General features: G+C 59.1%; 15 protein-coding genes across 15 annotated transcripts; 7 read left to right on the top strand and 8 right to left on the bottom strand.

Annotated features, from left to right (window-relative positions):
• Positions 1 to 586: 586 nt before the first annotated feature.
• Positions 587 to 1174, bottom strand: OT_ostta05g05020 (unnamed product; the record flags this gene model as incomplete). The annotated part of the gene is made up of 2 exons (XM_022984387.1): positions 587 to 732; positions 835 to 1174. 2 exons carry the CDS (start codon positions 1172 to 1174, stop codon positions 587 to 589), a joined length of 486 nt encoding a protein of 161 aa, XP_022839124.1.
• Positions 1175 to 1810: 636 nt separating this feature from the next.
• On the bottom strand, positions 1811 to 4615 carry OT_ostta05g05010 (DEAD/DEAH-box helicase, putative; the record flags this gene model as incomplete). Its single annotated transcript, XM_003079566.2, has 1 exon — positions 1811 to 4615. One exon carries the CDS (start codon positions 4613 to 4615, stop codon positions 1811 to 1813), a length of 2805 nt encoding a protein of 934 aa, XP_003079614.2.
• A 91-nt stretch (positions 4616 to 4706) lies between these two features.
• Positions 4707 to 5768, top strand: OT_ostta05g05000 (Homoserine dehydrogenase, conserved site; the record flags this gene model as incomplete). The annotated part of the gene is made up of 1 exon (XM_003079565.1): positions 4707 to 5768. One exon carries the CDS (start codon positions 4707 to 4709, stop codon positions 5766 to 5768), a length of 1062 nt encoding a protein of 353 aa, XP_003079613.1.
• Positions 5769 to 5776: 8 nt separating this feature from the next.
• OT_ostta05g04990 (Nucleotide-binding, alpha-beta plait) lies at positions 5777 to 7030 on the bottom strand (the record flags this gene model as incomplete). The annotated part of the gene is made up of 1 exon (XM_003079564.2): positions 5777 to 7030. The coding sequence occupies one exon, from the start codon at positions 7028 to 7030 to the stop codon at positions 5777 to 5779; it is 1254 nt and encodes a 417-aa protein (XP_003079612.2).
• Positions 7031 to 7200: 170 nt separating this feature from the next.
• OT_ostta05g04980 (RelA/SpoT) lies at positions 7201 to 9597 on the bottom strand (the record flags this gene model as incomplete). Its single annotated transcript, XM_003079563.1, has 1 exon — positions 7201 to 9597. One exon carries the CDS (start codon positions 9595 to 9597, stop codon positions 7201 to 7203), a length of 2397 nt encoding a protein of 798 aa, XP_003079611.1.
• A 445-nt stretch (positions 9598 to 10042) lies between these two features.
• On the top strand, positions 10043 to 11734 carry OT_ostta05g04970 (WD40/YVTN repeat-like-containing domain; the record flags this gene model as incomplete). The annotated part of the gene is made up of 1 exon (XM_022984386.1): positions 10043 to 11734. The coding sequence occupies one exon, from the start codon at positions 10043 to 10045 to the stop codon at positions 11732 to 11734; it is 1692 nt and encodes a 563-aa protein (XP_022839123.1).
• Positions 11735 to 12044: 310 nt separating this feature from the next.
• On the top strand, positions 12045 to 14315 carry OT_ostta05g04960 (von Willebrand factor, type A; the record flags this gene model as incomplete). The annotated part of the gene is made up of 1 exon (XM_003079561.1): positions 12045 to 14315. The coding sequence occupies one exon, from the start codon at positions 12045 to 12047 to the stop codon at positions 14313 to 14315; it is 2271 nt and encodes a 756-aa protein (XP_003079609.1).
• Positions 14316 to 14420: 105 nt separating this feature from the next.
• OT_ostta05g04950 (Exosome complex RNA-binding protein 1/RRP40/RRP4) lies at positions 14421 to 15455 on the bottom strand (the record flags this gene model as incomplete). The annotated part of the gene is made up of 1 exon (XM_022984385.1): positions 14421 to 15455. One exon carries the CDS (start codon positions 15453 to 15455, stop codon positions 14421 to 14423), a length of 1035 nt encoding a protein of 344 aa, XP_022839122.1.
• A 176-nt stretch (positions 15456 to 15631) lies between these two features.
• Positions 15632 to 16483, top strand: OT_ostta05g04940 (Ribosomal protein L1, 2-layer alpha/beta-sandwich; the record flags this gene model as incomplete). The annotated part of the gene is made up of 1 exon (XM_003079559.2): positions 15632 to 16483. The coding sequence occupies one exon, from the start codon at positions 15632 to 15634 to the stop codon at positions 16481 to 16483; it is 852 nt and encodes a 283-aa protein (XP_003079607.2).
• Positions 16484 to 16589: 106 nt separating this feature from the next.
• Positions 16590 to 17250, bottom strand: OT_ostta05g04930 (Ubiquitin-conjugating enzyme, active site; the record flags this gene model as incomplete). Its single annotated transcript, XM_022984384.1, has 3 exons — positions 16590 to 16607; positions 16671 to 16975; positions 17097 to 17250. The coding sequence occupies 3 exons, from the start codon at positions 17248 to 17250 to the stop codon at positions 16590 to 16592; spliced, it is 477 nt and encodes a 158-aa protein (XP_022839121.1).
• A 429-nt stretch (positions 17251 to 17679) lies between these two features.
• On the top strand, positions 17680 to 20022 carry OT_ostta05g04920 (Protein kinase-like domain; the record flags this gene model as incomplete). The annotated part of the gene is made up of 1 exon (XM_003079557.1): positions 17680 to 20022. One exon carries the CDS (start codon positions 17680 to 17682, stop codon positions 20020 to 20022), a length of 2343 nt encoding a protein of 780 aa, XP_003079605.1.
• A 195-nt stretch (positions 20023 to 20217) lies between these two features.
• On the top strand, positions 20218 to 21320 carry OT_ostta05g04910 (Ribosomal protein L13e; the record flags this gene model as incomplete). Its single annotated transcript, XM_022984383.1, has 4 exons — positions 20218 to 20317; positions 20457 to 20617; positions 20740 to 20826; positions 21003 to 21320. 4 exons carry the CDS (start codon positions 20218 to 20220, stop codon positions 21318 to 21320), a joined length of 666 nt encoding a protein of 221 aa, XP_022839120.1.
• A 574-nt stretch (positions 21321 to 21894) lies between these two features.
• On the top strand, positions 21895 to 22299 carry OT_ostta05g04900 (unnamed product; the record flags this gene model as incomplete). The annotated part of the gene is made up of 1 exon (XM_003079555.2): positions 21895 to 22299. The coding sequence occupies one exon, from the start codon at positions 21895 to 21897 to the stop codon at positions 22297 to 22299; it is 405 nt and encodes a 134-aa protein (XP_003079603.2).
• A 347-nt stretch (positions 22300 to 22646) lies between these two features.
• OT_ostta05g04890 (Enkurin-like domain) lies at positions 22647 to 24977 on the bottom strand (the record flags this gene model as incomplete). The annotated part of the gene is made up of 1 exon (XM_003079554.2): positions 22647 to 24977. One exon carries the CDS (start codon positions 24975 to 24977, stop codon positions 22647 to 22649), a length of 2331 nt encoding a protein of 776 aa, XP_003079602.2.
• A 163-nt stretch (positions 24978 to 25140) lies between these two features.
• OT_ostta05g04885 (Enkurin-like domain) lies at positions 25141 to 25836 on the bottom strand (the record flags this gene model as incomplete). The annotated part of the gene is made up of 1 exon (XM_022984382.1): positions 25141 to 25836. The coding sequence occupies one exon, from the start codon at positions 25834 to 25836 to the stop codon at positions 25141 to 25143; it is 696 nt and encodes a 231-aa protein (XP_022839119.1).
• Positions 25837 to 26104: the final 268 nt, after the last annotated feature.

The raw sequence follows: 26104 nt of genomic DNA, 5'->3' as shown, positions 1-26104 counted from the left end.
CCCTAAACCCTAAACCCTAAACCCTAAACCCTAAACCCTAAACCCTAAACCCTAAACCCTAAACCCTAAACCCTAAACCCTAAACCCTAAACCCTAAACCCTAAACCCTAAACCCTAAACCCTAAACCCTAAACTTCGAACCCAATTCCCCTAGAATTAGGGTCTAGAACATACAGGAGCACCCGACACCAGACCACCACCACCACGAAAAGAGACAGACACACTGTGGACAGGACATACCCCTTGAATTAGGGTTTAGAAAATGTACAAGAAAATACCCTAAAAATTGGACTTGTTTCTCGACGCTGTCGATGACTTCTACCGCCATTTTCACCGGCATCGCGACACGGACGCCGTATCATGATAGCTTCGTGTGGATCACACACTTGAAGATTTTGTCCACCTTCGTGGCGTTCCGGTACATGGTTACCACATTCTTACAGGTATTTTTCCGCGCGCAAAAGCAAAAATTATTTGTTAGGCAGCGTCATCGAATTCTGCGCGCATGTGCTTATTACAACAAATCGAGCACTTCGCAAAGAAAAACAGTTTCACGGAAATATTTCGAGTTATGGGTATTTTTCTCTCACTTGGGGGCGGCAACGACGCTTGCATCTTCGAGAAGGTCAACTAGACACACGCGCTCACTCAAGCCCATGCTCGACATCACCCGCTCCAAGGCTTCTCGGCTCACTTTAAACGGGAAGACGCGTACGGCGAGCATCCAACTTCCTCGTCATCGTTCGTTTTATCCACGTCGCGTACGTCCTCACTCCTTCGATCCTGATCCTGCGCGCTCCCAATTTTATTCGATGACAATGACGTCCGAGTCGCTGAAAACGCCTTCGAAGAGCTGCAATCCCGGGTGATCTGGACTCTTGTCATCACGGACCCGTTGCGGCGTCGGAGCCGGCGCCTCGCTCGGCGGATTCTGTCGCGGTTCGCCCCGTGCTTGTAGCGCGGCGAGAAACGCAGCAGCTTCTTCATCCGACCGTCGCCGCGTGCCGTGCCGTGCGCGCCTACATAGCTCCTGACGCACGAGGTTGCTCCATCTGTTACGCCCCCAGCCCCATAGCGACGGTGCGTCCACGCGCGCGCCGTTCTGTCGCGCATTCAGATCTCTCAGCGCCATGATCCCACGCGCCTTAATCTCCTCATCCGTCACATCCGCCATCGCGCGGTCGGGCGCGTAGTCCAGCAACGCATCGACGACGACGTGTATGAGCTCCTTTACCACGCGCCGCCATCGCTCGGTGGTTTCCGCGGGCCTACGTGGCATGGTGCCGAACACGCGCGCGCGGACGTGGCGATCTCGACCTCGGACGCGATCCGGTGACGCTCGACGACGCGCGGTGCCCACATTGTCTCGGACGCGACGACGGGTGGGAATCGATTCGTCGCGAGTTTAGGGTTTAGGTATCGTGACTTACCCCTTTTACCCCTTTTCACACTCGCGCGATGGGACCATGAAGATGATGGGGAAAGAGACGGCGTTCCGGTTGGACAGTTTTGGTACGACTTAAACCGCTCAAAGAGCGAACAGCGCCTCCATCGTTTACAAGACCACGACGACGCGTCCAAGAATGCGCTCGAGTACCTCGAGACATGTGAACCAAGAAAAGCCAAGACACAAGGCCGAAACGCTAAATAAGGTTGACGAAGAGATGAATGAGCTGATAATAACGGTCTCCAGGCGAACAGAAAAATAGTCCGTCCCGCGAATGAATAGGAAACTAACGTATTGTAATTCATCTGTCGATACATCCAAGCGAGTTTCACGCGCGCTACACATTCAGAGCACGGCACGTCGTCAGTAATGCAGCCACGTGCCGAGCAAGCCATCGAGAACCGTCTTCGCGTCGCTTTTTTTGAACCCTGCCTCGCGACCGCGGCGGCCTGCTTGGATACAAGAAGGACACCCTTGCGCGCATTGACACGTTTCTATAGCTTTCAGTGCTCTCCGCCACAACTCTTCGATGTTGTCGAAGATAGTTTCTGCGAGTCCGATGCCTCCAGGTGTTGTGTCGTACAGGAACACGCGCGCACTGGCGTTTCCTGACAGTGCATTTGGCAGGTACGTAGACGCCGCGACATCATTTGAGTCGCACATGGCGATGCTTGACACGAGGCCGCCACACATATTCGCTACGCCGATGGTCGCTTCTCTTAGAGATTCCACGGCGACTCGACGAACGCATTCCTCGGGTAAATCAAACCAGACGGCGCGCGTTCTGTACTCCGCCGCCACTACGGGCGTTCTCCAGAGCTCTTCGCGAATCGTCTTGGCCGTTCTGTGATCGTTTACCACAAAACCGAGCACTGTTTCGGACACGTGCACGTCGCCAAGGCATACTCGTACGTCGGTGACGCGCTTCTTCAGAATATCTGGAACGCCCTGATCTGGGTCTGGTTCCATCGCCGTCACGTCTGTACGCTCTCTAGTTGCCGTCGTCTCAAGTTTTTCATACGACGATGCGTGCGCAACACGTTTTTCGTGCTCCAAGCGGTGAATCAAAAACTGCCCACGTCTCGCTATGAATACGCATCCGGCGTACAGACGCGCCATCGCGCGATATCCCGCAACTTCCTCAATCAGCTTTCCCGCTGTATCGATCAATTTCCACGGTTCGCCGCCCTGTACACCACGTAGCATGACGGATCTGTGCGGATACGTGGTCGGGAGACATTCAATGGTCTTCGTGGCCTTGTTGAAGAGGCACGTGCGCGTCGAACTCGCCGTCCCAAGCGCTCGTTTGATGGCGATATGCAGCGGCGCCTTAAAATTTGCCGAAAGGCGCGCTCCATCCGACCGCATCGGAGAGTCATCTTGACTCGCGGTGAAAAGCACGGCGTCGTTGCCACGTAAATCAAGCGCAACCTCCTTCGCGGCGCATGGAAGATGAAGTTCGAGAATCGCCGAGTTGTACGGATCTACGAGAGCTTCTTCCGATTGCCTCGCGAATAATTCGTTCGGACGAGTACAGTAGTAATGGTCCAGCGGCTTTTCGTTTGCAATGACCACCGCGACGGATGCACCTTGACGACGACCCGCGCGACCCGCTTGCTGCCACATAGCCGACGCCGTTTCTGGAACCCCGACGTGCACGGTGGCGTCGAGGGAACCGACGTCGATTCCCATTTCCAAGGCGCTCGTGCATACCAACGCGTTGATGGCACCTCGTTGCAATCGACTCTCCAACTCACGACGCTCGGCTTGCTGATAACCGGCTCGATAGCAATCTACTCTCTTCGCCAGTTCCATACCCATACCTCCAGACAATTTGCCAAGTACTCTCTTCGCGTCGCGCGCTAAGGTCTCCGCAGACGTTCGCGAACTCACAAACACCAAACAACGAATGTTACGCTGAACAAGATTCGCGACGATGTCGGCCGCCTCCGCGTACGGACTTCGGCGCTCCGGACCACCGACAGCGTCCACTTTGGGCGGCTGCCAAAGCAAAAACGCTTTCTCGCCGCTTGGCGCACCAGAATTGTCTACGCACACGGGCGTGCGCGTTGTGAGACGTCTGACGTGCGCCACAGGGTTGGAGATGGTCGCAGATGTACAAATGAATTCCGGGCGTACTGCGGTGTTCCATGAAGCGCACACGCGGAGCAATCGTCGCAGAACGTTCGCGACGTGACTTCCGCTCACGCCCGTATGCGTGTGCGCCTCGTCGAGGACGATGTATTTCAAACATCCCCAAAACTTTTTACCCCACGACCTGTGAGCCGGTAGCATCGCGTGGTGGAGAGAGTCTGGATTCGTCAAAATGATTTGCGTTCCGTGTTTTTTTATCTCCGCCTTGACCTCGACGTCCGTGTCGCCATCGCACACCGCGAGCTTCACGCTCGCCAGACGCTGTAATCGGTTGACGTCGATCCCAGCATAATGCTCCGCAGATATCTTCATCTCGTCGATTTCAGTCTTAAGCTTTTGTGCCTGTTCGACGATGTGCCGCATCTTCTTCATCTGGTCGTTCGCGAGCGCTTTTAAAGGAAACATCAACAGCGCCTTTGACTGCTTCGACTTTTCGTCCATCAGTGCCTCAAAGATTGGAATTACGTAGCACATTGACTTTCCGCTCGCCGTCGGTGTCGATACGACGACCGAACGTCCCGCGCGTGCAGCTTTGATCGCCGCGCTCTGGTGCGAATAGAGCTTTGTCACTCCGCATCGAGCCAACACGGCGCCCAGGGTGGGGTCCATGGCGAATCCTGATGGCGTCTTGCAGTCCTCTCCGCGCCGCTGCGTCCACGTCGTCGCAACGCACTGCGGTCTCGTTTGTAAATACTCAATGAAATCTTGCACGTTTGACCTCTCCGTTCCTCGCGCGCTCGACCCTCCACTCGAAAGAATCTTCGACGTCGGTGTCGGTACCGTCGTAATCGTCGTTCGCATCGCCGTCGTCGTCGCCGTCGTCTGTGTCGCTCGACGAGCGTGTAAATCACCGCAGTCACCGTTGTCCTCGCGTTTCCTCTTCACCTCTTCCTCGCGAGCGTTTTCGAGCTCTCGAACCTTTGCCAAGGCGATATCGAAGAACGCCTCGTCTTCTATATCGTCGTCGTCATCTAAAATGGTCACTACCTTCGGCGAAGTCGCGTAGGCTGACATGGTGTGACGAAGCTATAGTCAGGCTTTGTGTGACCGGCGGTCGTCATTTCCGCCCCCTCGATCGAGCGTCGACGCGGCGTGGTGAAACGATATGGCCAACGTCGAGGTGTTCGTGTGCGGCGGCACCGGCCTGGTCGGAAGCGCGCTCGTGCGACAGCTAAAACGCGCGAGCGAATCGACCGAAGAAGGCGTGGCGCTGCGCGGCTTCTGTTCCTCAAAAGAAATCGTGTCGTGCGCCAAGGGAAACGCGCGAGCGAGCATCGGCGGCGACGCGATCTCGGACGAGGAAATCATTTTGTGCTGCTCCTCTCCGGACGCCATCGTGTGCGTTGTGGACTGCACGTCGAGCGAGACCGTGACCGCTCGCTACGCTGATTGGCTCGAACGCGGTTGGAACGTTGTCACGTGCAACAAGAAGGCGAACAGCGGCGATTATGAGTATTACGCGCGATGCGTCGCCGCGACGAAGATGACCGGTGGTGGTAAATGGTTCGTCGAGGCAACCATCGGAGCTGGGTTACCCACGGTGTCAACGCTCCGCACGCTCATTGCGACGGGTGACTGCGTGGAATCGGTGCAAGGGATCTTTAGCGGTACCATGAGCTTCCTATTCAACACTTGGGATGGTGTTAGCCCGTTTTCGGACATCGTCGCGCAGGCGAAAGCGGCTGGTTACACGGAACCTGATCCTCGTGAGGATCTGAACGGACTAGATGTTGCTAGAAAGGTTGTCATTGCCGCTCGGGAGTGCGGCTTGCAAATTTCACTTTCTGACGTCGAAGTCGAGTCTATGGTTCCGTCGCACTTGGAAACATGCTCCTCGGATGATTTCATGAAGCGTTTTTCAGAGAATGACGAACTGATGGCGACGCGCGCGAAGGAAGCGGAGAGCGAAGGATGCGTCCTGCGATTTGTTGGCAAGGTTGACGTCACAGACGCCAAGGCGTCTGTGTCATTGGCCAAGTTCTCAAAGTCGCATCCGTTCGCATCGCTATCAGGTGCTGATAATATTTTCGAAATCAAGACGGCGCGATACGGGCCGACGGGAATGAGCACGCCGCTCATCATCCGAGGCCCCGGCGCAGGCGCGGAGGTCACCGCCGCTGGCGTGTTTGGAGATATTGTCGCGCTCAAGAATTCGTCGCTCGCGTAGGATTCATCCTAGTTCTTCTTCGCCTGCCGACGTGCCGATCCCTTAAATCGCGGTCTTCCTCGAGCGTCTGTGCGCTCGGGCTTATCTCCGGCCTTTGTCTTTCGCGCCGTGGCGTACGTCACTTTCATCGCCCGTCCACCGATGAGCTCTTCGCCGTTCTTGCGCAAAGCGCGCTCTAGATCTTCATCTGTAGCGAACTCCACGTGCGCATAACCCCTAAAATCGCCCGTCGCCTTATCGTTACCCATACGAACGTCCTTGATTTCGCCTGAAAATGTTTCTCTAAGCATCTCCTCCGTGACGCTGTAGTCTAAATTCGCGACAAACGCGACAAACTGGCCTTCGATTTTCCTCACATCGCTCTTAAGCTTCGCCGACGCCGGTGCTTTGGGGGCGTAAGGCTTCACCACGAGCGACATCCCATCCCACTCGGTATCGTGCCATCGCAGAGCCTCACGAGCGATGTTCGCCGAGCCAAATGTGACAATGGCGATGCCTCGGAACCGACCTGAATCGGGAAATGTCATACAATCCACGTTTTCGACCGTGAGTTGGTCATCCATAAAGGCCTCTTCAATTTCCTCAGCAGTCTTATTGAACGGGATGCCGCCGACGAACACTTGCCTGGACCGCAGCTCGGAGTCCACTTCGTCTTCCGTGCTCTCCCTCTTTGAAGATGAGGACGAAGACGAAGACGAAGACGAGGATGAGGACGAAGACGAAGACGAAGCTGCGCCGCCCCGACTGTCTGCATCATCGCCCGCAACGGGGGCCGACGCCTCAAGAGCGGCTCGCTTCTCCGGAACCTCCTCCGAGGGTTCGCCCAACTCTGCCGTTCGCTCCGCCTTTCGCTTCTTCCTAGCCTCGATCGCCTCTGCGAGCTTTTCACGTTTCGTCATCTTGCGCTTACGCTCCGGCGCTGGCGCGTCCACATCTTTTTGTTTCTCGCAACACGCTGTGCAAGCCGACCTCGCCTTTCTGAGCTGCCTCGGCGGAAACGCGTCCAAAGCCTTGACGACGTCGCACAGCTTACATCTTCGCGTGCTCTCACCCTCGACGACGCGTTCGATCGCAGAGTCGCCGTCGCGCGCGCGCCTGGCCTCTTGCTTTCGCTTCTCTCGCTTCACCACCGACTCCTTCGCCGCCGCGCTCGGTAACGGCGCCTCCTTCGTACGACGTTCGGCGACGTGTCGCTCGTCCTCGTCCTCGTCGCTCGAGTCGGGTTTGGGGTGCACGGTCGAGGAGGGTGGTTCCTTCCCCATCCTCGCTCGCGACGGATCGTCGATCGAGGTCGAGCGACGGCGCGAAGTGTCGTACATCGGCCGCCGCCGTTCGCGTTGCGCATGCTTTTTGTACTTGCCGGACGCCGCGGTTTGTTTTACACAATACTAGAAGACGAAGTCGATCGACGCGCGACGCGCATCCCTCATCGTTACGTCTCGGATACATTGAACGCGTTGCGCGCAGCGTCAACGTCGCAGTAGAACGTCCCACTAAACACTTCGGGACTCTTCATGACCTCCGTGAAGAGACGCTGCAGACTGTTATCCATGTTTTTCAAACTCGCCCCGCTTCGCAGCTCTTCATCATCGAAATGAATCGCAAACGTCATCTTGAATAAATCGGAATGAACTTTCACCCCGGTGTATGAATCGATATTCGCTCCGCTCTTCGTGATGCTCGTGCTCACCATGGCGAGTAAACCGGTTCTGTCGGACGCTGTGAGCTCCAGAGTACAGCAGCAGTACGTCACGGTGCGCGGCCCGGGACCGACCTTATCCGGAATCGGCTCCCCGCACAAAGTGAGCGCTTCAATTTGCAACGACTCACGCAACTCTTTGATTGCACCACTTCCGAGTTGTGCCAAACGTTTTTGAATTTTTGCGCGAGCAGAGCGCGTCTCGGCGTTGAGCCTGAGTTTGCGGAGTTTGCGCATCAACATATGAGCGGGGATTTCATCATTGTCGGTGAAAATTTCCACCACCTCCGCGTTGCTCAGAACATGATCGAGATCAACTCGCACGCCGTTGACCTTGGCGTACGACATGTGTGCGCCGTTAGTGTCATCAGAGTAAAACGCGTAATCGACGACTGTGGCGCCGTGAGGCAAGTTCAGCGCACGCCCTTTCGGAGTGAAAACGAACACACGACGACCGAGCAGATCGCTGGTGATCGTGTCAACGAATTCTCTCGCGCTTAGCACGTCGATAAACTCCGTCTGCCAAGCTTGGATGTTCTTCAGCCACGTGACTTGAGACTTTGCGAGCGCGGTGCTCGCGGCGCCGCCTGGTCGCTTGGCGTCCGCCGCCGCAACCTCTTCATCGCGAGCCTCCTCCTGATCCAACCTGGCCTCGTCGATGTCTTTTCTACCCTTCTGCGCCAAAGATATGCGTTTCTCTTGTCGCCGCTGCGCCCTCAGCGCGAGACTGGTTCTACGCGCGCCTATTCGCCACTGCTGACGAAGCTCGTCATCGCACGCGATGCCCTTGGTCGCCAACATCTCCATCGGCTCAGTTCTAATGATCACCTCCAACGGGAACACCGCCGCGTCCACTTCGCTAGCGCCCGGTGAGATCGGTAAGACAACCGTGTGAAGAGCCTTGTAGCCATTCAATTTGGGAGTCGCTAGGTAATCCCTCAACTCACCGGGAATGGGCGGCCACATCGCGTGGACGACGCCGAGAACGTGGTAACAGATGCGACTCGCCTGAACTCTACGAGCCTCGTCGCTCAAACCAATGACCGCCTGCGCGTCGTGCAGGACTATTTTCAGCTGAGCCACTTCAGTGATAGCTGCTTCACCGTTCGCCCCGAATGCTCCCGCCTTGGCTGAGCTATTTCGCACGCTGCGATGGACGCCGTACGGCTCCTTCTGCTTCGCGCCGAGACTCACCGCCACCGCGTGTCCGCGCAAAAAGTCGTCCTGAAGCATTTCACTCTTGATCCTTTCGAAAGCAAGTTTGATCGTCGGTTCCTGAACCTTACTAACCTCCTCTAACCGCCTCACAGTGGTGGAGTACGCCTCAGGATCCGCGTAGCGAAACGCCAAATCCTCAAGTTCATTTTTTATATCGTACATTCCGAGTAGCTTGGCGAGTGGAGCGAACACAAGAAGCGTTTCTTTCGCTATCTTTACTCGCTTTTCCTGCTTTAATCCCTCCAGCGTGCGCATGTTGTGCAAACGATCAGCAAGTTTGACGATGATGATGCGCACTTCCTCAGTCATGGCGAGAAACATCTGCGCCAAGTCCTCCGACTTGACATCCTCAGAGCTCAACGCCGCGGACGGGCCACCACGGGCGGGTGCGTTACGCGCGGCGCCGTCTTTACTCAACGAAGAGCTCACTTTGCTAACTTTTGTCTCACCCTCGACGATTTTTCGCACCGCGACGCCGTATCGCTTCTCCAACGATTCAAACGTCACCACATCGGTGTCCTCGACCGTGTCGTGCAGTAACCCGGCGATGAGACTCTCGTGGTCGAGCTCCAAGTCCGCTAAAATCGCCGCAACCGCGACTGGGTGCGTGATGTACGGTTCTCCGCTCTTCCTCGCCTGCCCGTCGTGCGCCGTGAACGCCAATTCGAGCGCGTCTCGAACCTCCTCTCGCTCGAAGGCGTCCAAGTACTTTGTCCGTCTCGCCAACTCGGTGTTCCACAGGTACTCCGGGGTGATATGCTCCCAGCCCGTGATGAGCTCGGCGTCATCGCTCGAGTTGGGCGCCACCGCGCCGCGCGCGCGTCTCGCCGCTCGCCCCCGTCGTTTTCTTCTACAGCTCGACGTCGGCGCGCTCGCGCTCGATCGAGCGCTCGGACTCGCCACCGAACGCATTCTGACTCGTCCTCACACACGCCCCCCCCGCGCGCGTCCTCGATCGAGTCGAGACGATCGAGACCGCTTCACCAAGAATCCGTCCGCGTCGACGTCTCGCTCGATCGGTCGGCGATCCTCCCCTCGATCGGCGCGCCGTGGTCTCCACCGTCGCGATCGACCGTCCGTCCGAGACGCGCGCGCGATCGGTCGCCGATCGCCCGCGCGCGCGTCGACGCGTCGATCGACGACGGTCGCTCGACGTTTCGACGCGCTCGCGGTCGACCGACGCGAACGATCGGCGCCACCCGCGTGTGTGCGTTTCTTGACCACGCCGTCGCGCGTCCTCGGCGCCGCCCGCGTGTGTGTGTTTCCGAACCACGCCGAGCGTTTTTTCCATCGCTCGCGTGCGTTTCCGTCGCGCGTCCGCGCCGTCGTCGACCGACGGCGGCGACGCGTCATCGACATGGGTCCAGCGTGGACGCCCTCGGACGGGGCGTCGCGGACGTGTTTACGCGTGCTCGGTCTGCGCGAGGACGACGCCGACGGGGACGACGCGGTTGGTACGGGAGGGCGGACGATCGATAGAGAGACGGTGCGACGCGCCTTTCGACGATTAGTCATCAAGGCGCATCCCGATCGAAACGATGGACGATCGGAGGCGTACGACGCGCTGTGTCGAGCGCGAGACGAGGCGTACGAATTGATCGATCGGCGAGATCTCATCGCGTGCGCGACGAGGTACGATTGGCGCGCGACGAGGCGAGGCGAAGGAGAACGCGACGCGAGCGACGCGCGCGAGAGCGAGCGAGAGCGAGAGAACGTCGACGCGAAGCCTCGACGAGCGACGTCGACGTCGACGAGCGATGAAGACGGTCTTATAACGCGTACGACACTCTGGCACGAGTCTCGTGTGACCGCTTTGGCGATGTACGGCGACGTCGTCGCCACCGGGCAGATGCGAGGACGCGTGTGCGTCTGGAAACTCAAAGACGGGACGCGCATAGCGTCCTGCGACGTCGAAACGGCGTCTTCCGGGAGCGAGACGCACGATGCGGTCTCACTTTTGAGGTTTAACCACCGTGGACGACTCGCTGCGACGTACGTTCGGTCCAAACCGACGTGTTGGACGGTGACTGCGCGGACGATGTCGACACCGATTCGAGACGGTGCCGACGCGCACGAACGCAGAGTCACCGCTGCGGAATGGTTCCACGGAGACGTTAGCGGCGGTGAGATACAAGACGTTTTTGTCACCGCCGCGCTCGATGGATCCGTTATCGTTCGCTCGTTCAACACAGACACGCCGAGCGCGAGAGTGCGCGTGGACGGATGTCGAGCCGTGAAGGCGCTGGACGCGCTCGCGACGAGCTCAAACGAAGGAACTTTCGTCGTCGCAGACTTGGCGGGGACGTTCCAGCTTTTACGCGTGACAATACACACACGGGTCGACGATCAAGCCGCGACGATCGTCGTTCAGCCGCTCACGAATGTCGTCAACTGGCCAGGATTTGGCGGCGTCACCACCGCTCGGCTCTCCGAATCGCGTTCTGTACGCGAAGGCTCGTCGTTTCGTTTGCTCACCGTGTTCGACGACACGAGCACGCGCGAATCGCGAGTGTTAGAGTGGTCGATCCCAAACGAAATCGGTCGAGTTACCGAGGTACGGGGGTTCGTCGGCGCCGTGCCGAGCGCGAACTCAACCTTTCGCGGCGCGGTTGCCGATTTCCTACAAACGCGCGCCCTCGCGGACGAGGACGACGACGACGCGATCGAGGCGGAGATCTATCTTATCGCCGTGGATGACATGATTTTCAGCGTCGACGCATCGACCCGTCGCGTGCTCTACGCCGTGGACGTCGATGGATGTCGCGCCTTGGCTCCGTCGAGCGGCGACTTCGCCGCGTGTCGCGTCTCCGCCTCGCGCGACCGCGTCGGGTTCGACGTTCGAGATCTGGACGACGGCGCGTCGACTCGATCGTGCGAGTACGCCGTGTCTGATTTCTTCGCCCCCGACGTCGATCTAGACCATCGCTCGTCCGCCCCACCCGTGTACGTCCTCGCTGAACCCGCGCCGAGCGCCGCGTCCGGCCCCCACCTCGCGCGTTTTCTCCTCGCCCGTCATCGCGAGGTCGTCCTCGTCGCCCTCGCGCCGTGACGGTGACATCGATGGGCGTCCGCGATGTTCAATACGAATCGCCAGTCCCCGATGCGAGTGCGTCGAAAACGGATCCTCGACGGTGACATCGATGGGCGTCCGTGACTTTTAATACGTATCCGTCGCCCCACCACCCGCGTGCGGTCGCGACTCGATCGATCTCCACGAATCGGATGAAGATCTCCTCGGTTTTATCCACGCCCGCGCCCGCGTCGAGCGAGGGCGTCGACCTCGCGCGCGTGCGTCGTGCGCACAGCGCGTCGCCGAGCGCGATCGCGTGCGCGACGTCCTCGGTGACGCTTTGATCGACATGCTCGCGAACACCGCGCGAGGCGCGAGCGTACGGCGCGATGGCGTCGCGAACGATCGCGCACACGCGCGCTCGGGGTCGACGGTCACAAAGCGCGCGCGAAGGCCGGTGCGCGTCGCTCGGGCGGTGACGGACGACCAAGAGTCCGAGCTCGAACAAAGAATGAAAGAGGTGATGCAGATGGAGTCTGATTCGAAGATCGAAAAGGAGGAGAGCACGATGCGACAGACGTTCCCGCTCGCCGCGGTGATCGGGCAAGAGAAGATTAAGAGCGCCCTACTCTTGGGAGGGATCGACCCCACGCTCGGCGGGATCGCGATCTCCGGTCGAAGAGGCACGGCGAAGTCCATCATGGCTCGCGGCTTGCACGCGCTCCTTCCGCCGATCGAGTGCGTGAAGTCGTCGTACTGCAACGCGGACCCGACCAAGCCGGACGAGTGGGAAGACGGGCTCACAGAGGAAAAGCTCAACAGAGATGAGAACGGGAACATCGAAACCATCATCCGCGATGCGCCGTTCGTGCAACTTCCGCTCGGCGTCACGGAAGATCGTCTCATCGGTACGGTTGACATCGAGGAGTCCATGAAGCAAGGTAAGACTGTTTTCCAGCCGGGTCTCCTCGCGCAAGCGCATCGAGGGATCTTGTACGTCGACGAAATCAACCTTTTGGACGATGGTGTCGCCAACTTGCTCCTCACCGTGCTCGCTGAGGGTGAAAACGTGGTCGAGCGTGAAGGTATTACGCTCAGACACCCGTGTAAACCGCTCTTAATCGCGACTTTCAACCCGGAGGAGGGCGCTCTTCGCGAGCACCTTCTCGACCGCATCGCTGTGACGCTTTCGGCGGATCAGATGTTGACGTTCGAGGACCGCGTTGAGGCGGTGAACCAAGCGATGAACTTTCAAAATGCCGCCGAAAATTCGGTGAAGAGCGTTGAGGAAGCGACGGAGGGCATTAAGACCAACATCGTCCTCGCGCGCGAGTGGTTGAAGGATTGCACCATCTCCCAGGAGCAAGTCGAGTACCTCGTGCGCGAAGCCTGCCGAGGCCGCATCCAGGGCCACCGCGCCGAGCTTTTCGCTGTCAAGGCTGCAAAGGCGCTCGCCGCGTTGGATGGTCGATCCAAGGTGAACGCCGACGACTTGAAGGAGGCTGTCAGACTGGTCATCGTCCCGAGATCGGACATTTTGCAAGACGCACCTCCGCCGGACGAGGACGACGATCAACCGCCGCCACCGCCACCGCCGCCACAAGACAACGCGGACGATGAAGATCAAGACGAAGATCAAGAAGACGAGAACGAGGAAGAGGAGGAAGAAGAAGATGACGTTCCTGACATTCCAGAGGAGTTCATCTTTGACGCAGAGGGCGTCATTTTGGATAAGGATGTTACCCAGTTCGCGCAGCAAACATCCAGACAAGGGGGGCGCTCTGGTCGATCGAAGAGCGTGATCTTCTCCACCGATCGTGGTCGCTACATCAAGCCCATCTTGCCGAAGGGGAAGACAATTCGCCTGGCGGTTGACGCGACGCTTCGCGCCGCGGCGCCGTACCAGCGGGCGCGTCGGGAAAGAGATCCAAATGCGGAGAAGAAAAAAGTGTACGTTGAGAAGGGTGACATGCGCGCGAAGAAGCTTGCGCGCAAGTCTGGTGCGTTGGTAATTTTCCTCGTCGACGCATCGGGCTCGATGGCGTTGAACAGAATGCAAGGCGCGAAGGGCGCGGCGCTTTCCATCCTGGAGAGCTCGTACCAAAGCCGTGACCAAGTCTCTATCGTGCCGTTCCGTGGTGACGAGGCCGAAGTGCTTTTGCCGCCGTCGCGATCGATCGCTATGGCGAGAAATCGCCTCGACTCCATGGCGTGCGGTGGTGGCTCTCCATTGGCGCACGGCTTGTCCGTTGCCGCTCGCGTCGGCCTCAACGCCATGTCCACGGGCGACGTTGGACGAGTGATGATTGTCTGCCTTACCGATGGCCGCGCGAACATCTCCATTAATAAGTCGCAGAGAGACCCGGAGTATCTCGGTCCGGACGCAAGGAAGCCGACGAACGAGGAGCTCGAGGAGGAAGTGAACGACATGGCGGCGCGCGTCGCCGCAGCTGGCATGTCGTTGCTCGTCATCGACACCGAGAACAAGTTCGTTTCTTCCGGTACCGCCGAAAAATTGGCTCAAGCGGGGCGAGGTAAGTATTACTACCTGCCGAACGGCACGGAGAGGGAAATCGCCGCGGCTACCGCGGCTGCCATGCAGGATGCCAAGACGGCGTAATTTTAGATTTGTCTCGCTGGCTCGCCTATTAGGATCAACTTGTCAATTGAATTTCACTACCGGTACGGTGCGCACACTCGTCTCTAAAAATCGTCAGCTACGACACTACTTGCCCTGCTCGTACGCTTCGACGCGCTTGTCGACCTCCCGCTCAAGGATGCGCGTCAAGAAGCCCTGTCCGAGCATGTCCTGAACAGCCACGCCCCACTCCTTGCTCACCTTGAAGACATCCATCACCGCCGGTGGCGAGATGGGTAGGAATAACTCGGCGAGCGCGCGAACGGCGAGCGCCACGCGCGAGATGTTTTCGCGCTGGGGTAGCGGCACCTTGTCGCCGTACGCCTCGTTCAAGTCGTCGATGGCGTCGTTCGGCTCACGGCGGAGTTCCGTCTCTCGCGGTGCCGTCGCCGCGCTCGGCGCGCCGACCCAAATGTAACCGTTGCACCCGAGTAAAATTTCCACGTCGTGCGTTCCCGTCGCGACGCTGTCGTGAAACTCATCCATCTCTAACCTGTGAAAGTGCTGCGGGAGGCGACGCACGAGGTTCGCTGTTACGCGCACGAGCTGTCCTCGCTTCAAGCGCCCGTACTTGAGACTACGAGTGTGCAACGCGGCGGCCCCGTCGGAGTACACGCTCTGTACCTCGGAGCTCACGATGTCGCCCTCGGCGTAGAGCGTTCGCATGTTGAGCTCGTCGACGTCGTTCCTTCGCCTCTGCACGTTCCCCGGGAGGTGCACCGCGCTCAGCTGAAGCACCCCGTTCTGTCTGGCGTTGATGTCTAAGATCCATCGCTTACCGCTCACATTCGTCACCTTCCCCAGCACCACGTCCCCGGTCTCCGGGACGTATCGAGATTTCAACGCGCGCACGCTCACCAACTTGTTCACGCGCTCGACGACGCCCGCCGTCGTCGCCACGAGCGTCTCTTCCGTCTCATCCGTCGTCGACGCCGTCGCGATCGCCCTCGTGCCGTGTCCTCGCAAGAAATCACCGTGTTCAACGCCCGGGATGCGCTCGCCCGGGGCCACGAACGCGGCGTTCGGTCTCGTCGTCCTCGCGGGCGCGCGTTCGAGCGACGTCTTCGCGCGCTCGAACCGCGCGCGCGTCTCCTCGCTCGTCGCCTCCACGCCCGCGCCCATCGACGCGCGATCGCTTCGCGCGCTCGAACCGCGCGCGCGTGTGCGGGTCGACGCGCGCGAAGCGATCGCGCGTCGCGTGCGTCGAGGCGTAAACCCGCGTCGACGGCGGTCTCGCGTCACTCGGCGCCCGTCCTCGGCGTCGGCCTCGATCGCGCGCGGGCGTGAGCGAAACGACGATGGCGAAGAAGCCGGAGAAACGGTCTTCTTCGTCGAGGGCGTCGACGGCGCGATCGTCGACGAAGAAGACGAACGCGAGAGACGACGGGCTCGAGGCGGCGGCGGCGGCTACGAGCGCTCGAGTGGACGTGGACCAAGTGCGAAAGGCGGTGAGCGCGCTGGCGACGCACCTGGAAAAGGTGGCGAATGAGAAACCTTCGTCGGCGCTGTTCGATGACGAGGCCGAGACCTATCACGCGCTGATCTCTTTGAGACGTACGCCGAAGGAGACGACGAGCGCGCGGCTCATCGCGGTGCCGATTCCGCACCCGCTGCTCGATCTCTCCACGGCGGAGCTGTGTTTGATCGTGAAGGATCACCAGGGAGAGGGACATAAGGAGGCGAAGCAACGGGTGGCGGAGATGGCGCAGTGCGGCGTGGCGAAGGTTTTAGGGATTTCCAAATTGAAGGCCAACTACAAGGCGCACGAGCAAAAGCGCAAGCTGTGCGACTCGTACGACATGTTCTTAGCCGACGATCGAGTGATCCCGATCCTTCCCAAGCTCTTGGGGAAGAACTTTTTCAAGAAGAAGAAGCAGCCGGTGGCGGTAGACCTCACGAAGAAGGATTGGGTGGCTCAGGTCAAGCGCGCCGTGAGCGCCACGTACATGCACATCGCCGGCGGCACGTGCGTGAACGTCAAGGTGGGTAAGAGCACGATGGGCGAGGATGAAATCGTGGAGAATATCATGGCAGCGATCGCGGGGGCAGTGCATAAGATTCCGCGCAGGTGGGGGAACGTGCAGAGCATCTACATCAAAACGCCAGACTCGGTCGCGTTACCGATCTTCGCGGCGCCTCCGGATGAATAAACGCTTTAGAGCTGTGTAATTCCTATTAAATCCGTGGATGAACAGACCACGCGCGCTTCGCTCCACCTCCTCGTACCGTACATGTTTCACAATCGCTCCATCGCGATCATCCTTGCGCGTATCTCTGCGTAGGCGAAATCGCACGTAAGTCCCTACGCGTCCAGATCGGGCGTCGTCGTGTACGCACCTTTGTCCACTCTTGCGCGGTCTTATCGTGATTCTCCTTGTCGTTCAGGAATTGTTGCGCGATACTCCCAACGAGAGGATCGTGTGGGTTCGCATCAGTGAGCAACGAGCAGATGGAGAGCAAGACCTTGGAGATCGTTAGCGCCGGCGACCACTGCTCCTTCAAGATGTCCAGACAAATTTGACCCGAGCTGTTGACGTTGCAGTGGTAGATTCTCGTGCGGAACGTCACCTTGGGCGCCTTGAACGGGTAATCCGGCGGGAATTGAATGTCGAGAAAAAATACGCCCCCGCTGTACGGTGATTCTGTGGCGTTCGATCGAGATCAAGATCGTCTCGCGTCAGTCGTCTCATTTGTTTGAACGCGTCGAGGCGCGTCTCGCGACGCGACGGTTTCTCTCTGGATCATCTCTCTCTCACGCACCGCTCGGACCGACGATGGTCGACACCCACTCATACAAGTTATCTCCCTTCGGTCCCGCGCTGCAGTTCGTGGGCGGTTCGAGAGAAATCTCCGCTAACTCCTTTTGGATTCGTCTCGCGCTGTTGGAGAGCGATTTCGCCTTGTCCTTGTCGCTCATCCTTCGCGCGATGACGTATCGAGCGCGTCGACGTCTCTTCGGTGGTCTTCGAGCGAACGCGGCGATGGACGCGAACGCTCTCGCGCGACGGACCGCCTTCGCGCGCGTCGTTCGCTGTCGCGCGCGTCGACCGCGGCGACGGGCGCGAGGGCGGTCGCGTTTAAAAATCCACGTGTCCGCGTCACAGCGATCGAGACCACGTCGCTCGACCCACACCGCGGTCGCGGCGCCGGTGCATCGATGCTCTGATGCTCCATGTAGCCGCGCACGACGGATATCGACTCGTCGATTCGCCTCAATCGGTCGTGTTTCACCGAACGCGGTGGCGCCCGGTCGACGTCGACGGGACGACCACCCGCGACACCGCGACGGGTCGATCGAACGCCCCGAGGTCGTCGCGCGGAGACCACGGGTGCGACGTCGGTGGGCATGGCGTCGACCGCGCGCGCGCTCGCGGGCGTCGCGTCGACGCGGCGTCGCGACGGTGGTCGAACGCCGACGTCATCGTGGACCGCACGAACGCAGAGACGAGGGACGACGCCGCACGCGGTGAGCGAACCGCCGCCGGAGACGAAGAACAGACAGAGTGAGGGCGCGACGACGTCGAACGCGTCGTCGAGCGTGTCCGAGATGGCGCAACAGATGAAAGAGGCGCGAAAACGCATGGAGGAGGACGAGGACCTGAGCGTTCTCATGGCTGGTCTGCGCGGAAGCAACATCGATGACAGTGATTTCGCCGCGGATGGAGTTCAAATGAAGGTGGTGGATGTGGATAAATTGAGAAACGACGAGCTCGGGGACGAGCTGCCGCTGCACTACGACCCAGAGCTCATTGCGAGCTACTGGTCCAAGCGACCAGCCGCAGTGGCGCAGCGCGTGGCGCAGCTCAGTACCATCGCAGGATCATTCATCGCCGGCATCGTGAGCGATTTTGTGACGAAGAGCGTGGAGAAAAACGCGGTGAAGCGGGCGATTCAGATTCGTGAGATCGTCACCTCTCTCGGACCCGCGTACATCAAGCTTGGCCAGGCACTGAGTATTCGTCCAGACATTCTCACTCCTGCGGCGATGAACGAGCTACAAAAGCTGTGCGACAAGGTCCCGAGCTTCGATAACGGACTGGCATTCGCCACCCTTGAGACCGAGCTCGGTTGCAAGTGGCAAGAGGTGTACAGCGAGCTCGGGCCCGATCCCGTCGCCGCGGCGTCGCTCGGGCAGGTGTACAAGGGCAAGCTCAAGGACACGGGCGAAGTGGTCGCCGTGAAGGTTCAACGACCGGCCGTCCTGGAGACGGTTTCGATCGACTTGTTTGTGTTGAGAAAAGTGGGTGTGTTCCTGAGGCGCTTTCCCGCCATCACCACGGATGTCGTCGGCTTGCTCGATGAGTGGGCGGCGCGCTTCTTCGAGGAACTTGATTACAACTTGGAGGGAGAGAATCAGACCAACTTCGCCAAGAGCATTGCCAAGGATTTACCCCAGGTGGTAGTACCACGAACGTACGCGCAGTTCACCAGGCGAAAAGTAATCACATCGGAATGGCTGGAAGGGGAGAAGCTGTCGCAATCCACTGCGGACGACGTCGGTGACTTGGTGAACATTGGCGTCATTTGCTACTTAAAGCAACTCCTCGACACTGGTTTCTTTCACGCCGATCCTCACCCAGGTAACTTGATTCGCACACCAGACGGTCGATTGGCCATTTTGGATTTCGGACTCATGACAGACATCGACGATAACATCAAGTATGGGATGATCGAGGCCATCAGTCACTTGATTCACCGCGACTACGAAGCCATCGTGAAGGATTTTGTCACCTTGGATTTCATCCCCGAGGGCACAGATCTGAAGCCAATCTTACCCGTTCTCGGGCGTGTGTTTGATCAAGCGCTCGAAGGAGGTGGCGCGAAGAACATCAACTTCCAAGAGCTCGCCGCGGATCTGGCGCAAATCACGTTTGATTACCCGTTCCGCATTCCGCCCTACTTCGCGCTCATTATTCGAGCCATCGGGGTGCTCGAAGGTATCGCCCTCGTCGGTAACCCCGACTTTGCCCTCGTCGATGAAGCTTACCCGTACATTGCGAAGAGGCTTCTCACGGATGACTCTCCGCGCCTGCAGGAGGCACTTCGATACATGGTGTATGGAAAGAAGCAAGTCTTTGACGCCGACAGGATGATCGACCTTCTCGAGGCTCTTGAGACGTTCCGTTCCGCAAGTGCGATGTCCCAAGGAGATCCAACCAAGCAGGCTGCCAGTCCGCGCTTGGAGCTGACTGCCACTGCTCCGACCCAGACGGATGAGAAGCTCACGCGAGAGGCGCTGCAGTTCGTCCTCTCGCCTGAGGGTTCGTTCTTCCGCGAGTTCCTCCTCGATGAGGCCGTCAAGGGCATCGATGCTCTCAGTCGAGATAACGCGATTCGGCTTTTGACCGCTTTCGGGCTTCAGAACACCAATATTCCTGTCTTCTTGCCGGGATTCCCATCCTTCATCCCGCTCTCGCCGAAGATGACCAGCGAGGACAAGGCGACGTTGGCGAGCACCACCAAGCTACTCAACTTCCTCCTCCGTGGCACGCGAAGCGATCAAATCAATTTCCAGGATTTCGCAAACTTCTCAGGCGCCTCTGCTCGCTTGAATTCGCGAGCGCTCAACGAAATCTCTCCATTCTTGCCCGCTGTTGCAACGGAAATCATGCCCGAGCTCACGAGACGTCTCAGCTCGAGAGTCGCCGCTCGAGCCATTAGAGACGTTTTCGGTGGTGCCGTGGCGTAGAGATGATGTTTTTTTCCGCACTAGAATCGCTGTTGTTATGATTTACGTAGAATTGATTCGATCGCAGTCCCCTCGAGTGCCTCACGAGCCTGGAAACTGGAATCACATGATGGTGGGGTTTAGCCTGGCAGTGATGAGGCGCATCGCGCCATCTCCCCTTCCGCCTTTTTCCGGCGCGCGTCGAGAGCAGGAACCATGAAGGGTAACAACCAATTACCTAACGCGCACTTCAAGAAGGACTGGCAAGGCAACACCATCAACGGTCAATGCCGCGTCCGCACCTGGCTCAACCAAGGTGCGTTCGATCATCGCGTTAGGTCTTTCAGGATGCGGCCGTCACGAGCATCCCTTCAAGCGCGCTCGATCTCCTCCCGATGTTTGAGCCTGAAGGCGACGAAACTGACGTGAATGTTTTCTTCCGTTTTCCCTCGCAGCCGGTCGCAAGAAGTCTCGCCGCAACGCGCGTGAACTCAAGGCGAAGAAGACGTTCCCGCGCCCGGTCGCGGGTGCGCTTCGCCCGATCGTGCACCCGCCGACGCAGCGATACAACTTCAAGACCCGCCTCGGCCGCGGTTTCACGCTTGAAGAATTGAAGGTTCGTGTTATTGCCATCGTGCGCGCGCGAACGCTCAAGAGACGCCGACGACGAGCGCTCGAGCGCATCGCCCAACGCGAGGGTTGTGAGACTGACGCGAATCTTTCCTTTTCCACGCGCAGGCGGCTGGCATCCCGAAGAAGCTCGCCCCGACGATCGGTATTTGCGTTGATCACCGACGCCGTAACCGCAGCGAGGAGTCTTTAGCGGTACGTGCCGTTCGCACGCGGTGTGACCTACCCGACGATTGTCCCTCAGGGATTTAGGGTCTCCACCATAGACAGCCATGTTGACGCGGCGCGCGCGGGCGCGAGGACGTATCTGTCCTCGAAGCGCAAAAGTTGATGACCGCGAGACTGACCTTGTTTGATTTTCCTGTTCGCAGCTCAATAAGAAGCGCCTCGAGGAATACAAGGCCAAGTTGATCTTGTTCCCGCGCAAGAACTCCAAGCCGAAGAACGGCGACAGCCCGGCGGCTGATCTCGCGGCGGCGACCCAACACAAGGGCCAAACCATCATGCCGATCGAGAAGGTTGAGAAGGCGGTTGAGATGGTTACGGTTACCGATGAGATGAAGAACTTCGGCGCGTACAAGAAGCTCCGCGTCGAGCGTATGAACGTCCGACAAGTTGGCCCGCGCATCGTCAAGGCCATCCAGGCCGAGAAGGATGCCGAGGAAGCTGCCAAGTTGGCTAAGATGTGATTTGGTGAGAGTTTGAAGTAATCTTAGAGGGTCGGGTGTGTCGTCGACGTCTACGTTCTACATAGCAGGTAGATGGGTCGCGTAAATTTGTAAGCGAGAGAGCCTTTCGTTTCGTTACTTCGTTCCTGCGCTTTCCTAAACGCGAGTTATCGACCACGATCGATGGTCCTATTTGGCTTCGTTCGTGCGCGCTCACGAACGTCTCGTCGCCACGACGTCGCAGACACGACGTTATCCTCGCCGAGCTCGTTTGTCTCTGATGTCGACAGACCATATCTTCACTGTTAGGCACACATCGACCATGTCCTTCGTCGTCAGCGCTTCCGCGCGCGTCACCGCGACGATGAACACGTCTTCCAAGGCAAGTTCTTCCTAACGCTCGTATTCTCGCCCTGAGCGCCGTCCTCGGGGTGGCGACACGCGCGACACGTTACGGAGATATCCAACCGTCCCGCCTTGCCTGTTCCACTGACACTAGCGACTTCATCCCACGCAGCGCGTCGCCAATGCGTCCACACCCACTGCGCGAGGAGTCGCGATCGTTCCGCGCGCGTCGGGAGGGATCGTCGCCTTCATGGCGCTCGCGGGTGTCGCCGCCGGGGCCACCGTGATTAGCTCGAAGGCGATCGAGAAGCGATTGGACGACGAGATCGCCCTCGCGAAAAAAAACGGCATCGATCTCGAGGATTTGTATTTTGACATCGATGTCCCAGGCGACGCGTACCCGTTCGGTGACGCCGAGGGAATGGATTGGGTGCCAAAGGACTGGAAGCCGCCAAAGAAGGGTGACGCTCGATTTTTGCCAAACCGCATGTTGGGCAACGTGCAGATGAGGAACAAGATGTTTGCGCTTTCAAAACAGTGTAAAGAGAAAGGAATAGATGTCGAGGACATCTCTGTGCCGTTCGATCAGTACGAGGGCGAGTTTGATACGAACCAAAAGCGCATGATGGAGATGAGGCGACGACTCGGCATCTAAACGCCTCTCACGGAATCCGGAAACGTTGCACTAGGACGGTTTGTGAATTATTCTACAAGTACAAAATCTAACACTTATTATACACGTTGCGCTCATGCGCGCTCGGGGTCATCTCGAGCCTCGACCGACGGCTTCCCATACGTTCGCTCGCGCGAACCCGCCCTGCGCTCGGGGCCGTTGCTCCGCTCTCTTCACAGGCGGTGAGATAAGCACTGGGTACACACTCGACGCGACGACCGCCGCGGTGGCGCCAACGACTAGGGCACCGACGATTGCCCGCCCGGACGTGGACATTACCGCGCAAAGGAGTGACGAAGTGTCGCGTGGCGAGTGTCAGGTGAGCGGTTTTACAAGTATTCTTCTAATAGTTCTTCCAGGAGCTTCGCCTTGGCGGCATTTTCTTTGATCATCTCGTCCTGTGCCGCCAGAGCCTTCGAAACTTTACGTTCCTCTTCACCACACTCGACGCTGTCGCCGTTCGCCGCGGCTCCAACGCGACGTGAACCCACGTAACCAATGTCGTCGTCGTCTCTCTCGGTCGCGATCGCCGCTCGCTCCTTTAGTTCGTCGACACGTTGTTTCAGGAGAGGCAAATCGGCCTCAAATGCCTCCATTTGTGCCTTCAGAAGTTTTTCCGCCTTCGAGAGAGGATGTGGGATCGTCTTTTCCTTCTCAGCAAGAGTTCTGAGCCGCTCGCGAATATTTTTGTGTGTCTTCGCCGCGGACTCAACGCGCTCGACGAGCGCATTGTGACGTTCGACGGCGTCGTTCGCACTTGCTAATAGCGCCGTGACCTCTTCCTTCTGTCTCTTGATCTCTGCTGTCAGACGAAGCGACGTCGTGCGTACCTCGTCATGAACGTCCCTCGCATAGTCGACATAAATTTCCTTCAACGAGCTCGCGCACTTTGCCAACGCCTCGTTCGATCCCGGATCGCCCGTCTTCATGTCCGACGTGATCCCGCATTCCTGCATTATTTGTTCGATTGATTTCATCCTATCCTTTTGAATACCCTCGGACAAGGCTTGGAGCTCACTCCTTGAGCCTGCTTCGAGCGTCTGCGGCTGTACGGCGATAGCAGACGTGGACGGGCTGTAAGGAAGTAAGCTACTGTTCGCCTCGGCGATGACGCTCACGGGCGGCGGGATTAGCATTCTATGTGCCCCATCATTTCGAATGGCGACGACGACGCCCTCAGCCAGGGGATCACCGAGCGGGCGAATGCCTGCGAAGGGAATTGCATAGTCGCAAAGCGCAGTCACCTGAGGCATCGGCAACGCCTCAGGATCGGGATGGTTCTCGTCCACAGCATCCTCGATCGCGGCTTCGAGCGTAGGAAGCCACGTGAGCACGATCGAGTGCACGTTTCCGTTCACGCACACGAAGATGCGCTCTCGAAGGGCGGGGTCCCACGAGACGTCGGCAAATTTTACCTTCGCCAAACTTTGCTCTCCCGGGACCGCGCTCAGGCGAATCGTATCGACCGTGAGCAAAGTGGGAAGGTCTGGAGCGGAGGAAAAGGAATCGCTCATCACATATGTGTATCCACGCATGTTTTTGTGCGGTCCATCACACCAAGATGGTCTCACATCACACGGTATGACGTGCACGTGCACTGCACTTGCATGCAGCGTCGCCATGGTTCCTCCCCCGTCGACGTTGTAAAGCGGCGGCGAAACCGCGAGGCTGAGCGCGTCGTCTCCCTCAGTGGTACCTTTCGATGACAATGACACAGTTCGAGGCAGCGGGCCTTGCAGAGCCACGGGCCTTCCTTCTTCACGCTTGACGTGCGCCGTGAGCATGGGTACGTGCGCATCGCCGAGGTTGGGAAACGTCTCGCTCAACCACTCAGCCTCCTTTTCCGTCTTAACCTTTAAAGTTTTAAGCATCACTCGAGGATACTTTGCCCCTCGAGGTACCACCGGACACATCGCGTGCACATCGCCGCTCTTGGCGAGAAAATACACCGTGAATGCTCCCCAAGCGTTTTTCGGAGCGAAGGCAAAATCGACCACGTCGGGTCGCAGCGGTGACGCCTCGGGAAACGTCCCCGTGAGGTCGAGTCTCCAGCACCGCTCCACCACGGGTACTCCTCCGCCCGCGATGTCATCGCAGTTGATCAATCGGAACACTCCATCCGTCGTGAGCATTGCCAGCGTCGAGTCCGCGCTCGGATGCCACTCGCACCGCGCCACTCGCACGCTCGGTACCGCCTCGAACTCTTCCTCGCACACTCCCACGGCGACGCACTGCCGTTCCTCCGATACGCCATCGCTCGCGCTCGCAGATTCGTTCATGGTCGATCGCGTGGACCCAGCCGAGAGACACGCGACGTAGCACGCCGCCGTCTCGCGCGCGCCCGAACCCTCGTCCCGCTCGCCGCTCACACAGCAGTGCCTCCCGCTCGCGCTCACGCACGCTCGCTCAGCGGTGAACGCGCGCTCGTACGCGATCGCATGCTTCGTCACCGCGATTTCCGTGCCGTCAAAGTCTGGATCGTGGGCGTATCGAACTAAATCTCGACCGAGCGCCGATCGAAGCTCTCCTCGAGCGTTTAAAACGTACACCGCGCCTCGCTCGTCCTCGCACGCGATCGACGTTCGCGCACCGAACGCGTTGGATGATCCATCGATACCAGCGCTCGACGCCGCGCCGACGTGGTCGAACAAGGCGGGCATGGAGATCGTGGAGAGGCTCGAAGTGGAGACGCCTCCCGGGCGCTTCGTTCAGTCGGTTGGTCCCGGTCGGACGCGCGTCGAAACGATCGACACAGAGGGATCGACGGAGTCAAATGCATTACAAAACGGTACATGACGACAATTTCGTCGCGTTCGTTTTACCTCACGACGCATCGACGAACACGGTGCGCGCATTGAGGGTTTCGATGTCGCGCTCGATGAGCGCCAATTTGAGCTCGTGCGCCTCCTTGCGAGCGCGCCTGTTCGGCGTGTCCACGACGAACGGGAGCTTTTGATACGACGCGCTGAGCTTTGCGTGTTCAGTGCGCAGACGATCGATGAGCGTTTGTCGCTCGTCCTCTCGCAGGCGTCCGGCGGCTCTTCGCTCGGCTATATTTTTAGCGCGCGTCTCGCGTTCGCGTCTCGCCTCCTCCGCTCTCTCCCGATTGATCTCGATCAGGTACGCCGGCACGCGCCCAAACTCATCGTGCGTCGTCATCGTTTCGCTCGCATCATCACAATCACCAGCGTTCGCGTCACGCTTCCCTCGCTCGATGACCTCGCGCGCGTTTTCGTCCACGTAGTCTCGCGCTCGCGCGTCTCGCGTCGGCGGATTCCAGAAATCAGCCTCTCCCGGCACCGGCGGTTTCATCACCGCCCGCGCGCTCGCGAACACGACACCGACGTGCATTTCCTTCCCCCCCCCCGACGCCGTCATCCCTCGTCCCGATCGCAGAAACCTCCTCGGATCCGCCGCGCTTCGCCCGCGTCTCGGTCCAAAGCTCCGTCGTCCATCCCTCGTTCGCCCTCGTCCATGGTCCGGTCCCGTCGTCGCTCGCCCGTCGTCGTCTCGTCCCATGCGCGCGCGCACCTAGCTCTCGCCCTCGTCCTCGCCGCCGTCCTCGCGGCCCGTCGTCGTCTCGCCGCCGTCCTCCACCGTCGTCGTCGCCGTCGCGGTGTGCCGGTTCGCCTCCCCATCCGTCTCATCGCGTCATACCATTTTACACGCGGACCTTTTGGGTCCACGATGGACCGTCCCCGCGCCCCCGCGCGCGCCGTCCGCGATCGACGCGCGCGACGCGATGGCGACGACGGCGACGACGGCGGTCGCGATGCTCGGCGCGCGC

The sequence above is a fragment of the Ostreococcus tauri genome (genome assembly GCF_000214015.3).
Source record: "Ostreococcus tauri WGS project CAID00000000 data, contig chromosome 05, whole genome shotgun sequence".
In the NCBI taxonomy this organism is placed as follows: Eukaryota; Viridiplantae; Chlorophyta; class Mamiellophyceae; order Mamiellales; family Bathycoccaceae; genus Ostreococcus; species Ostreococcus tauri.
This window is presented reverse-complemented; position numbering and strand designations above follow the sequence as displayed.